Source organism: Megalobrama amblycephala, linkage group LG5 (assembly GCF_018812025.1).
Source record: "Megalobrama amblycephala isolate DHTTF-2021 linkage group LG5, ASM1881202v1, whole genome shotgun sequence".
Lineage (NCBI taxonomy): Eukaryota > Metazoa > Chordata > Actinopteri > Cypriniformes > Xenocyprididae > Megalobrama > Megalobrama amblycephala.
The window spans coordinates 31,726,503-31,740,274 of NC_063048.1; the positions used below are offsets into that span (position 1 = coordinate 31,726,503).

Consider the following 13,772-nt stretch of genomic DNA (forward strand, 5'->3'; position numbering starts at 1 on the left):
AGAAATTGAGGTGCACAGACTACTATCAGTTTACTATCAGTAATTATTGTGATATTATTTTTCTCAATAAAATTATAACAACAGTTTGATAAATGTTCAATATGATGCTTATGCTCCAAAGCGGAACATAACAACATTAATGGTGCCACGCTGACCATTTATCCGCTCGACTCAAATGGCAGCGCAGCGCAAGCTTACTAGTGCAGATGCGTTTACTTGCTGATCAGTCTCGATCACGCAACCACTAAAGAGCGTTGTGAGATCCAATGAGAAGCACTTGAATTCAGTGAAGAACACAAATGTCTCTAGGGCTTTTCACGCTTGAAATAATAAACCCTGGGTCATTCTAAACTCCAGGTAAACGGAATCCGGGAATATCTTGTTTCGCGTTTCACACTGCTCATAATGTACCTGGGGATAACAATTAATCCTGGGTTTTCATAAACTGACATTTCACATTATTAATTGCATATTTACAGTGTCATTGATTGGATAAATGCAGCACCCGACCTGTTTTCCAAGCTCTAGCATTGAGCATCCTGTATTGCAGACTAGTATCGAGTTTATACTGAATGGACATTTTGGACTGAAGGTAAGAATAAAACGGTCTCCTCTCCTCTCTTTCTGTCAGTTTTTGACATTTTTTCTCTCAAACACCAAATTTACAGTTTTTTTGTGACTGTCTAAAGCACGTGAATAAGAGGCAAATTTTGTGACTGTCTAAAGCACATGAATATGAGGCAAGCTATTGGTTATCCATTGCTAACTTTTTAGTCGTAACATTCTAACACCACATCGTTTCACACTGTGCTAACCCTGCTTCTAAATTACAAGTGTGAAACGTTCCTTTACCCGGTGTTAAAAGCGGTATTTAGAACGATGATAACCCGGGGTTAGGCGCAGTGTGAAAACCCCTTCTGTGATTTAAATTAGTTTAAACCAGATGAAGCAGCACTGTCATTCTCAATAGCACTGACAAACACAAGAAACATTGTGCCATGAACGATCCAGTTTTTTTTAGATTTTCAATCTACAAATCACCATAATTTACCATGGGTTTAATGTAGTAACACTAACTGGCCAGTCCACGTTGTACAGCGGCCAACTCCCGGTGCTCCAGATGGCCAGTCCGCCCCTGAACTGCACCATGGTATTGTGTCAGAAATGTGATATACTGTATTCTTATCGAGTTTTATTATATTATTCATTTAGATTTTAACTATTACTAGATAGTAATAAAAAATTACTAGATCTACTTCTGAGTAACAGTTTATTGCTGGATTTGCCCAAGTTTGTTAGTTTTATGGCATCAGATCTTTGAAAGATATTTAAGAGTTTTGTTTGAGACCAGCAAGTAAACAAGATTCTTGAGCATCCTTAATCTGTTTGTTAAAAAGCAACTCTGGTTGGCCCTTGTCTCTTGTCTGAATGAAATCAAATGCAGGGGTCTCCAAATAAGCAAGAACTTGTCCTTTCTGAACGGCCTAGATGGTGGCTTTTGGATGGCTTTTGGACAGAATATATACTTCAAAGTAGTCAAAAATCTGGGTCCTTAAAACTATATAAACCAATTAAAGGACCTCTTTTATGTCATGTAATTTGTGTAGAAAGTAAGCAGTTAGTGAAAGTGTCTATTATAGTTTCAATTACATCAAAGGTGTATCTACTTTTGACTAGGTGCATATGAGACGCTAAAGTAGCGTCTTTATTTTCTTCAGTCATGTGTCGAAGGTCATGAAAAAATGACCACATGCAGGACTGAACTGCTGGAGACTACTTATGAGTGCTTGAGTGCAGAGAATGTCTGCATGCACTCTTGCAAATAGGTGTAGTGAGGACTCTTCACTTAATTCAGGCTTCTCGTATACTTCAGCGTATACCTCTCGAGCTTTGAGAAACCTCCTCGTCTTTAACAGACTTTCAGCAGGAAGAAGAGCTCATTGTCCTTCCACCTCTCTGTTTAATTGCTGCCTTCTCTTGGCATAATTCGAAGGTTGGAAGGCCTTAAGGCACATCCAAATCCAATGTTCACTAACAACCTGTCTAAAAAGATGCACCAATCTGTTGATTTCTGAAGTGCCTTTGAAGACTAGTTTCCTTTGGAGGTGCCTTGCATCAGAAAACACTACCTGTTATGTCATTAAAGGAAGCTGCTTTTGTTTCAGACACAGCAAGTGGACAATGATCCGTTTTAATAATTGATATATCTAAAGTTATTGGTATTGATGTTATGAGTAAAGAAGATTGATCAGTAGGGATCTATGATGGATCAGGAAATCGAAAGGAACTCCAGTTGTTCCAATACTGCATTGTACCAGAACCTGCAATGCCTGTCCACCTCTGTTTCTACTTTAGCATCTAAAACCAAAGCTTTGTACAGAGCAAGTCTCTGTACCCCGACCAAGGTCAGTGGAGCGACAGAGACAGCAGGATGTAGGTCTCTGAGAGATGTCAGAGAGGAGGAGAGGCATGGGGCGCAGCCAGAAGGTAGAGACAGTTCAGAGAGTATTGATGGATAAGGAATGTGTGTGTTGTCTGTTGACTGGTGAGCTCCATCTCCAGTGCTCTGTCAGCTCAGGTGAATTGATTCATCGGAAGAGCTGTCACTTTTACTAACGAGGTGTGGTAAAAATAGAGCTGAATTAATCATAGCGGGGACACGTGTGGCTCATCGTCCTCTGGATAGAGATGATTCCGACGTCTTCACCTACAGAGAGGTGAACATGCAGACGTTTGAGAGAGGGACAGCTGAGCACTCACCTGAGAAACAGAGATGGACGTGTCTTCACCCGAGAGCAGAAAAGTGTCACCAAGGTTATAGTTCCTTATGAAACTGGCTTTTATTTGCCGTGGGCCTGCAGACAGTTATTTATTAATTCGCCAGAATTGTATGGTTTTATTTATTTATTTTTTTATCAATCACAGTAGAGAGGAGACTGGGATTGGGACCATATTTGAACCTGCGTCACCCGCAAAAGCACCTATGTCTTGATAGTGTCTGCCTTTTCTGTATTTTCAGTGGGTGCAAGTAGGACACCTAATTCACTTCAGGACGTACAGTATCCAAATCGGGTAACTGCGCAAACAAGTCTAGAATACCTGTGATTACTGCAATGCTAACTGCACCAGGAAAGTAGTGCTGAGTTTTGATAATTAATTTCATTACTTAAAGGTAGGGTAGGCAATATTCGAAGAGGGTAGCAATAGCGAGCAAGCTTTGAAAGCACAAGATCCCACCCGCTGTTCAGAGTCCTCTACAAAGCCACTCCTCCTCCAAAACACATGAACGAGTTCAGCAAGGAGCAAACAAAAGCGTCACGAGAGACTGTGCTAAATTACCTCATATCTCAGAGCACATAACATCACAATAATAATGAACATAAACAACTAAAAGAGCACTGACCTGTTCCACCTGACTGCTGAAGATTAATTTCGGCGTTGATAGTGTTACAATTGAAACATAAATTCGAGTCACAAACTGCTCCGAGTATAACGTCACGTGTCTTCATCTCTCCCAAATTACAGTAGTTATGGTGTGAATGCAGCATAAGCTTGTTGTTTTAGTTCAGGAGGAACTGTAAAAGGTGGCTGCTGTTTTGGTTGCAGTGTTCGGTGACGTCTGCATAGCATGAAACACACTGATGACGTATGATGTCTGCGTGAACGGTGCGCAGGGGTATGGAAATACATATGCTCACAGGCAGGTAGGACATTGTGTCATTGCATTCAGACCGAATTCAATGATTGGATGGACATTTAATGGTCCTATGCCTTCCACAGACGATATATGAACATATAAATACATTTAGACCACTCAACTTAGTGATTAGCTATCAGGATGTGAAGAGACTTTCAACCAGCATAACAAAAAAATGGAACAAATCACCTACCCCGCCTTTGATAATATTATTTAATAATACATTAAATAATGACAATTACTATTGACAATGACAAGTACTCACTGTGAAACACTGTTTTAGCACATTTAAGGGCTTTTGACACTTTGCTTAACCCCGGGTTATCGTCATTCTAAACACTGCTTTAAACCCAGGGTAAAGGAACATTTCACACTTGTAATTTAGAAGCGGGGTTAGCACCGCTTTTTACCCGGGGCTAGGGCTGGGCGATATATCGCATGCGATTGTCACGCGCATTTCGTCAGCCGGTTCCCTGATTACCGCTAAATCGCCATCACCTGCTTTCAAATGGAGCGGCATTTAATAGACAGAACCGTAGATCACTGACAAGCTACGCAATATCACGTTCATTATCGCAGATGAATCGCCTTCGATAATGAATGCGATATTGCGTAGCTTGTCAGTGAACTACGTCTCTGTCTATTAAATGCCGCTCCATTTGAAAGCAGGTGATGGCGATTTAGCTGTAATCAGGGAACTGGCTTTACTGACGAAATGCGCGTGACAATCGCATGCGATATATCGCCCAGCCCTACCCGGGGCTATGAAACCCTGCTTCAGGGCAAGGTTAGCACCGCTTTCGGAGTGTAAACCCCGCATTGCGGTGCCAGACTTGTACAGTCTGAAACTGTGCCGTGTTAGAATGTTACAGCTAGACGCTTAGCAACAGACAACCAATCACGTACTCATATTTGCCAGCTTTGGACAGTCATGGAAACACTGCACATTGTATATAAACAGTAAATTCTGACAGAATAACTGACAGAAAATGCGACAATTTGAGTGAAGATTATCTTTATAATCTGAAACGTTCATTCAGTATAACTCGATAGTACACTCGCCAATATGAGGATCCGCAATGCTAGAGATACTGAAGCTAGCCTATGTAAACAAGTCTCGTGCTACGTTTATCCAGTCAATCACACTAACACCGCAAATATGCAAATAAGAACGTTAACCCAGGGTTCAGTAATGTACAATGTGAAATGTCTGATTATGAATACCCAGGTCAATTGTTAACCCCGGTTACATTATGAGCAGTGTGAAACATGAAGCAAGATAACCCAGGATTCCATTTACCCAGGTTTATAATGACCCAGGGTTAAATATTTCAAGTGTGAAAAGCCCTTTAGAACCTCACTAAAATGTATTGCAGATTGTAATTGACTTACATGTTTTATGCACTGAAATACTGTGTTAAAGAGGTGCAACTGGTTAATAAATTCATCGCTTTAAATTCCAAGGCATGCTTAAGGCACCCACACACTATAAAATGATTTTGGGCCCAATTCTCCCCATGATAATCCTAGGTAAAGTCCCAATTATCTTGATGGTTCTACAGATTATCTTTATCATATTTTCTTGTGGTGTGAGGTGTGTTAAGAGTGATTGAATCTGCTCGAAAGAACGTCGGGCCCACACTAATCTCAAATCTCCAACATGTTGAATATTTACGATCAGAAATCCTGTTGTGTGGGGGAACCCCGAGGTCAAACATGCACACACTCTGTAGATCGTCACATGGAACGGAACGATACCAAATCAGAAAGCGAGCTTTTTAGTAGAGCTTTATGCTTTAGTTGAGCATGTGTGGCTACGTGAGCATACATGCACTGCATCACAGAGTTTTAAAGTTGAAAATAGCGTATGATGGCTTTATTCAGGTTGAAACCTCAACTAAATCAGTACACAAAGACACGCGTTAACATTCTTGTTTTGGTTTGACAGACTATGCCGCCCAACCCACGTACACACTCATTAATCAAACCACAATCGAACAGTTTCGCCCAGATTCAGAAGACGCTTCAGTTAAATTCAGCATTCTTCACTTTCCTTTCTTCGCGTATGTGTGTGTGTGTGTGTGTACTCACTTACACAAACAAAATACCCAGGTTGAAATCCCAAACTCATCTCCGTCTTAAAGCACCTCTCCCCAAACCCCCAATCTTCACACACCAGCGGTTTCCCTGGCAACCGGATTAAAGAGCTCTGCATCTTTGTGTTCAGCATATTCTTCTTTTAGTCTCTGCTCTCTCTGTCTCTCTCCCTCTCTCTGTCTTTCTTTTTCTCTATTTCTTGCTCTTTTGTGGGCACTACACAGTTAGATGGACAGATAGATGTACTTCAAGAGAAAATGTAGATGCAATAGAACAACGTAATCAACACAGAGAGCCCCAAATATACAAATAAGCTCCAGAAAATCAATCCTGAGCCTGAACTAAAAAACAAGATTTTGGTAAATCTTTTCAGTTTTTCGAGCTTGTCCTGGTTTTTCAATCACCTTTAGTTGGACACATAGCTCTGCGGTCCGGACATGTCAAGATGCGGTGCTCGCGTAGACGATACAAGTTTGAGTCCGACTTGCATCCCATTTTCCCCGTTTCCGTTAGGGCTGGGCGATATATCGCATGCGATTCTCACGCGCATTTCGTCAGTAAAGCCGGTTCCCTGAATACCGCTAAATCGCCATCACCTGCTTTCAAATGGAGCGCCTTTTAATAGACAAAGCCGTAGTTCACGGACAAGCCACGCAAAATCGCGTTCAGTATCGAAGATGAATCGACTTCGATAATGAACCCGATTTTGCGTGGCTTATCAGTGAATTACGGCTCTGTCTATTAAAAGGCGCTCCATTTTAAAGCAGGTGATGGCGATTTAGCGGTAATCAGGGAACCGGCTTTACTGACGAAATGCGCGTGAGAATCGCATGCGATATATCGCCCAGCCCTAGTTTCCGTAATAGCTTTCTGTTTAATATTTAAAGAGCTTTAAACTGTTTAATTGGTCGTTGTAACCAGCGACTGATTTCCAACTTACCTGTGGTAGTTTGCGTCTTGTATCGCCTTTCTTCTCACATAATAACATCATTTAAAGTTAACCCTTTAACTGTCACCCCCACTTTTTTTTTTAGACAAGAAAATGCACTATCCAAACTTAAATGGTTGTAATTCAAGAATACTTTGGAGTATAGACATAAGGCTGGTCTTGTTTTAAAGATGAAATTTGGCAGATTATTGTAGATGACTTATGTAAGTGAAACAGAAAAAAAGTTATAGAAGTTTAAGTTTATGAAAATGTAAAATGTAAAAATATAATATTTTATATTTTATATAAAATATATATTTTACAAAACACGTTTTACTCTAAAGCTGCAAGGAAATCAAAGCCAAAAATCTGAACAAGTTGTGTTCCAAATTTCAGGTTGATATCTCAAAAAATGAGCTTTCAGTAAGATTTTGTTTGGGCGCAGTACCACACTTTTTCACTAGATGACAACCAAGCTCCATTACTGACCATATAAAGGCGCCTCCATTTCCATATATGGTTTGAGTGATCTGAACCATATATTTCCATTATTTTCATACAATTTATGAAGTAGACATCCTATATAGAAGTAGTATGGGAAGTTTGGCAGAATTTGATATGAATTCAGCCTCTAATAACATAAAAATAACATGTATGTGGGTTATAGATCACCGCCACAATCATAAATGTATTTTTTTTTCTATTAAAAACATTTTCAGACCTTTTTTTCTCAAAAAATTGAATTGATGTTATCTTTTGAACTCTTGGCATGAAAACAAACATGTTTCAACCGATCTTTAATGATTTTTCATGTTCATCGCTATTTCAAAATAAAGGTCTGAACATGCCTTATGAGTATGAAAATATGCTTGTTGCAAATTGATAAATTACTGCTCCTCTGTAATTTATTTTGAAAATCAGTCACCAAATATGTAAACTAGAGATTCTAAGCTTTCAAATGATATATAGTTTGCCAAGATTAGTTTAGGTTTAGTATAGAATATTACTGTTTTAATGATGTAATGGCAAACGTCCCACCTGTGGGACGGTGACAGTTAAGGGGTTAAATGGACATGAAACATTATTTATTTTGTATATAATCATGCACTAAGCCGAATAATGTACGTACAAATCAAAAATTGTACATGTGCTCACATCTGTGTCTGAGCTGCTGTCTCTATTTATTGCTTTGCAGTACTAGAAGCAGCCACTAGTGTGTGCTGCACTTCAGTATTCGAATATGGTTTGCTCCAAAAGTTATGAGTGCAAATTTTACGTTCATATAGGAGGCTTGGACTTGAAACCGAGCCATTGTGTTAATCCACCTTTTTTGTGGCCTAAAACAGCACTGTCAAAGTTGAATCCTTAGTGAGCCGTCACCCCTGTGAATGCTGAAGTGAATAAAACAGCAAGAGCCCTGTGAAAGAGAGAAATTTCTTCTTTAACTGTCATTCCTGTTGTGGGTGGAGTGTGTGGGGATCTATTTTGACAGCTTTCTGGTACCTCTGGCATTGTGTTGCTCTTTCTTTTTCCTGCACTCTGTCACATTGTGTTTTTTTCCTCTCTCGCTCCCCGTTTCTCCCCTGCTGTTGGATCTGAACATACACTAACGGTTGTTGTCGTTTGTGTGTTTCACCCACAGGCTCGGAGGCATAATCTCTGCATACAAAATAGTCCCTGATGAGATTGACGAGATCAAGGTAACGCTTCCTCTCACCCCTTCAGAGAGGCCATGAGGCACACATGCACATCCATACACACCTTTGCACATTACTGCCCCCTAGAGGCCAGTATTAGTGCTGCACTCTCAGCCATACCATAAACCAGTGTTTCTCAACTCCAGTCCTCGGGACCCACTGCTCTGCACATTTTGTATGTATCCCTTATTTAACACACCTGATTTAGATCATCAGCTCATTAGGAGAGTCTGCATGAACTGAATTGAGTGTGTCATATAAGAGAGACATACAAAATGTGCAGAGCAGTGGGTCCCGAGGACTGGAGTTGAGAACCACTGCCATAAACCACTTGGAGTTTATCTAAACTCAGATATGGAAAAATGTAATGATAGTGTCTAAAATGTATTTTGTAATGATAAAACAAATGTTAGTTGATCACATTTATACTTAATGTGATGAAGTTCACCTGTGGTGATAGACATCCACTAAAAATCACCTTGGGGAACTAGTTGGTTAAAAGTCTATTGCTGCAATGATGCAATGGCTTAAATGTGCAAATACCTTTCGGAGCCACTTTATATGATATTTTTTGCTGGTAACAGCAGAATAAAAATTGATGTTTTATTTATCAGGCCAGACTATATGCCCGAAATAGCTGATATGATGTTGCACCAGTAGTCTGAGGGAGATATGCTGCACAAATGTATCTTTCTGCACTATACAGAATTACTGCTGAACGTTTTGTGTTGATATTCTGTATGTGTGTGTGTTAAAGGAGACGCTGGTGGACTGGTGTGATGAGAAGGAGCTCAACTTGATTCTCACCACCGGTGGAACGGGTTTTGCACCCCGTGATGTCACGCCTGAGGTATATGGGAGCCCACCTGTTTGTGTTTGTGTCCATGTGAGTGTGTGTTTCTGGCCCCATCCCCATGTGTCTTTGTTTTGAGTCTGAATGAGAGTGAGAGAAATTTTGACTTATGTACATTTGGGCATTGTGTATGTTTGTGCACAATTTATTTTCACATTCACATGTATGCTGCTTGGCTGATGCTTTCTTATGAAATCAGTTTTTGTGAGAGGTGTATTTTTAATGACTTTTTAACAGCTTTACACAGTCTTTTTAGAAGTTGTTTAAATATGGTCCAAACATTTTATTCATAATGAGCAGATTTTATAAATACTGGCATTCAAAATTTTGGTGTCTGTGATTTTTATTTTTATTTTTAATTCAGCAAGGGCATATTAAATGATCTAAAGTTACAGTAAAGACATTTATTATGATACAAAGGATATCTGTGTGTGCCATTGGTAACACTTTAGTATTGGGAACACAACTTTTGTCTCAATAAACTTCTAATTTACTGTTTATTAATAGTTAGCAAGGTAGTTTTTGTTGCATTTATGTTTAGGTATTGGGTAGGATTAAGGGATGTAGAATAAGGTCATGCAGAATAAAGCATTAAAGGATTAGTTCACTTAGGGGTGGACAATAATTCAATATCAATATATATCGCGATATAATTTTTTTCGATAACGGTGATATGATTTTTAAACACATTTCCGGTATTTCGATATATACATTACAGCATCACTGACTTGAGGCGCAGCCGTTAGAAAGAGCAGAACGCGATTGGCTATTTGCGTGATGACGTACACCACAGAGACATGCAGCCACCAGCCCGCCAGTGCTCAGCAGTTGTACGCTAAGATCAAACGCGAATGCGGCAAGTTTTACAAAATGAGTACACCTGATGCAAATGCGATGGAACAAGCTTCCACAACTTGATGAAAATATGTGTGCATAACTACACCGTGCTGGTTAATGTTTGGTGCAGGAGAATGTGTGAAATAAAAACTTTAAACACGGATACTTTGTTCTGTATGAGCTATGTGTCACGTGGCTAGTGTTATTAAACTCATCGCGGAGCTCCGCGCTGAAACCGAGCATATGCTTCAATATTTCAATGATGTGCAGCCTATACATATCTGTTTACATCTCAAAAAAAGTGTTTTGGGGTTTCATGACCCTTTAAGAACAATAAAATCAGCCTACGTTATAGTTTAATGTTAAAGATATTAATATTACTAAAGTGAGTGACTCTTATGTTTATTTTTATGTTTGTAGAAGGCTAAATGCAAATAAAAGCTGAACATAAATTTATTTGTATGGTTTTTATTTCTAAAATATTATATAGTTTTATAGGAAGAGATTTCATAGATTTGGCAAATTCATTTTTCAGACGTTTGTAGGTACAGACATCCGTTGTGGCCGTTCTTGGCAGTTTTTCTGAGGCTATTATATAGTTCATATCGATATCGGAATTATATCGTATCGACCAAAATTAAGAATTATATCGTGATATAAATTTTGGCCATATCGTCCAGCCCTAAGTTCACTTTAAAATGAAAATTACCCCAAGATTTACTCACCCTCAAGCCATCCTAGGTGTATATGACTTTCTTCTTTCTGATGAACACAATCAGAGTTATGTTAATAAATATCCTGACGCATCCGAGCTCTATAATAGCAGTGAACAGGACCAACGAGCATGAAGCTCAAGAAAGCGCATCCATCCGTTGCGTCAGTTACGCTTTTTTCTTAAGTTGAATATGGAAGGTGTAGGACGTAGCGTAAGCGTTTTGAACTGCGAGAGGTGTTACACTTTGTTTGTAAGTTGAATACGGAAGGCAGTAGGGGTGTGCGATATGTATCGTCTGCGATAATATCGTGATTGTTGTTTTAACGGTATGCCATCTGAAATTATCGAGTATGTCCCTCACTTTACAAAAACACAGAGATATCATTTAATATAGTTGATCAATATCACATTTTCTCCAAATATCAGCATGATTACAAATGTGATATTGATTTTCAATAAACAAGAAGTTAATATTGCCTGTTTGCACTCTATTTCACCAACAAAAATAGTTCCAAACAAAGCCACGGGACTGATTTGCGTCTAACAAACGCCGGTGAATGAACGAATTGTTTGATTAAATGATTCAATGACTCACTCATTAAAACGGTCAATTGCTTTATTCCTGAATGAATCAGCCGTTTGGATGAATCGGTTAAGACTCAATGACTCTCTCATTAACAGTGACTTGCTGCCACCTACTGGCGGTTTTAATTTCATTAAATTTATATTTTCATTCTTTAAATAATTTCAAAGTATCAATATTCAATGTTTTATGTTTAAAACATCAAAGCATTATTTATGCATTTGTAACTGCAGTTTAAATGCATTTGTTAGCTCTGAGCTGCATTAAACAGTGTGTGTAAATGCATTTAAATGCCACATCAGATGCAGATTCTGTGTTTCTTCTGCATTGCAGAGATTAATTTTGTTGATTCTGATTTTAGCCCTATTATGTCTTGTTGTTCTAATTGAATTTATTGATTAAAGGTAAGAATTTGACACAAAAGATGATTTAATTAGAAAGGTAAAAACGCCCATAAAATAGGTAAAAATCAATTTAAACTTATTGAAAAAGATAATTTTTCAAGTCACTGCTGCGAACTAACAACCGCACAAAAAATATGAAGAATATCAAAAACTTTGAGAGTAAACTGCCCACCAACACAGTAAACACACTCAGCAAAATATCGTCTAATTATCGTTATCGAGAAAATTCCAGAAAATATCGAGATATTTTTTGTCAATATCGCACATCCCTAGAAGGCAGTCTGGTGGAAGCTAGATATTTTACTTGTTAAACTTGTTAAATATGGATATTTTTCTTACACAAACGCATTCAGAAGGCCTTTATTAACCCTAAAATAAAGTGTTACAGAATCATTTGAATCAGAATCAGAAAGAGATTTATTGCCAGGTATCTTTACACATTCTAGGAATTTGTTTTAGTGACAGAAGCTCCACAGTGACAGCAACAAGACAAGACACAGATAATAAAAAGAATTAAGAATAATATACAAATATACATGATAGACAAAGTGCAAAAAAAGCAAAAAACAATATATAATAGGGCTGGGCGATGTATCGAATGCTTTTGTCACGCGCATTTCGTCAGTAAAGCCGGTTCCCTGATTACCGCTAAATCGCCATCACCTGCTTTCAAATGGAGCGGCATTTAATAGACAGAGCCGTAGATCACTGACAAGCCACGCAATATCGCGTTCAATATCGATATGTGTCGCCGTCGATATTGAACGCGATATTGCGTGGCTTTTCAGTGATCTATGGCTCTGTAGATCACTGATAATATATAATATAGACAATTTGTATGTACAGTTATGATGTGTGCAAATTTGAAATATAAATAAGTATGCGTTTTAAGTAAATAATGTTTAATAGTGTTGTGTGTTCCGTGTTTGTTTGTTTGTTTGGTAATTGAACAAATGTGGTTGCGCTGTATGGTTTTGATTTACTAAAATGAACTGACTCCTTTAGAAAGTCATTAGAATGGGAAAGTCATTAGAATGGGAAACTGACATGTTTAGAGCTGATTCGGTAGCAGAGTTAATCTATAAGGAGAAAATATGTGTGTGTACCTGTAGATCTCCACATAAAGATGTTGTAATTGATGTGTAACAGCGAGTGAAACAGTGTATATCCATATGGAAGTCTGGTGGGGATTGTGCCTGGTGTAGCGACGCTATGTAGCTTTTTTGATGTACCCTGCACTCCTTCTCCTTTTTACTAATGTGAGTGTTTTGAAGTGTCATTCAATTCAAGGGCACAGTGCGTCACGTCGTAGAGAAATTCTCTCCTTTCTTTAGCCTGAGATCCCTTTGGTTTTCTTCTCCTCCCTTCCCTGCTGCGCACTTTTCTTCTGACTTTGTGTGTGTTCTTGAATGTGTTTGTTTGAGTATGACTGTGCGCAGGTGTGTGTGTGTGTGTTCCACTGGGATGGGACAGCGGAGGTGGAGGGATGCGTGTCCCAGGGGATGCTGGGAAGGGTTCAGTGAGTGGGGATTTCAGATGGAAGAGTAAAGACATCAAAGGCCCACTGGAATTGTGTTTGTAATGAAAAATCTCAGTGACGGGGCTGTGCTTATGTCATGAGTATTGGGCTAATGCCAGTGCTGTGAAGAACAATTGGCTCTAAACGATGAATTAGCTTAGCCTGTTAGCATGTATAAAGAAAAAAATTGTTATTATGTTTTCCTTATGTTTCGGGGTCCTTTTTTGTTGTTGTTGTTGTTTTTTGGTAAAGAAGTTTTTACAGTTCTTACATTGATAACGATAGAAAAAATGTTTGATAAAACACTCGATAGTTTCCCTTAAAAGTGCCGTAGAACGCGTTCTCAAAAGATGTAATATAAGTCTAAGGTGTCCCCTGAATGTGTCTGTGAAGTTTCAGCTCAAAATACCCCATAGATTTTTTTTTTTATAAATTTTTATAA

General features: G+C 38.7%; 1 protein-coding gene across 13 annotated transcripts in view; it reads left to right on the top strand.

The window, feature by feature from the left end:
* The window catches only part of gphna (gephyrin a), a 117,161-nt gene that overhangs the window by 34,977 nt on the left and 68,412 nt on the right, over positions 1-13,772 (top strand). For all 13 annotated transcript variants that reach the window (XM_048191857.1, XM_048191860.1, XM_048191859.1 and 10 more), the window contains exons 3-4: positions 8,365-8,422; positions 9,177-9,269. In XM_048191857.1, the coding sequence (XP_048047814.1) occupies positions 8,365-8,422; positions 9,177-9,269 (151 nt within the window). The remainder of the gene's footprint in view (positions 1-8,364; positions 8,423-9,176; positions 9,270-13,772) is intronic.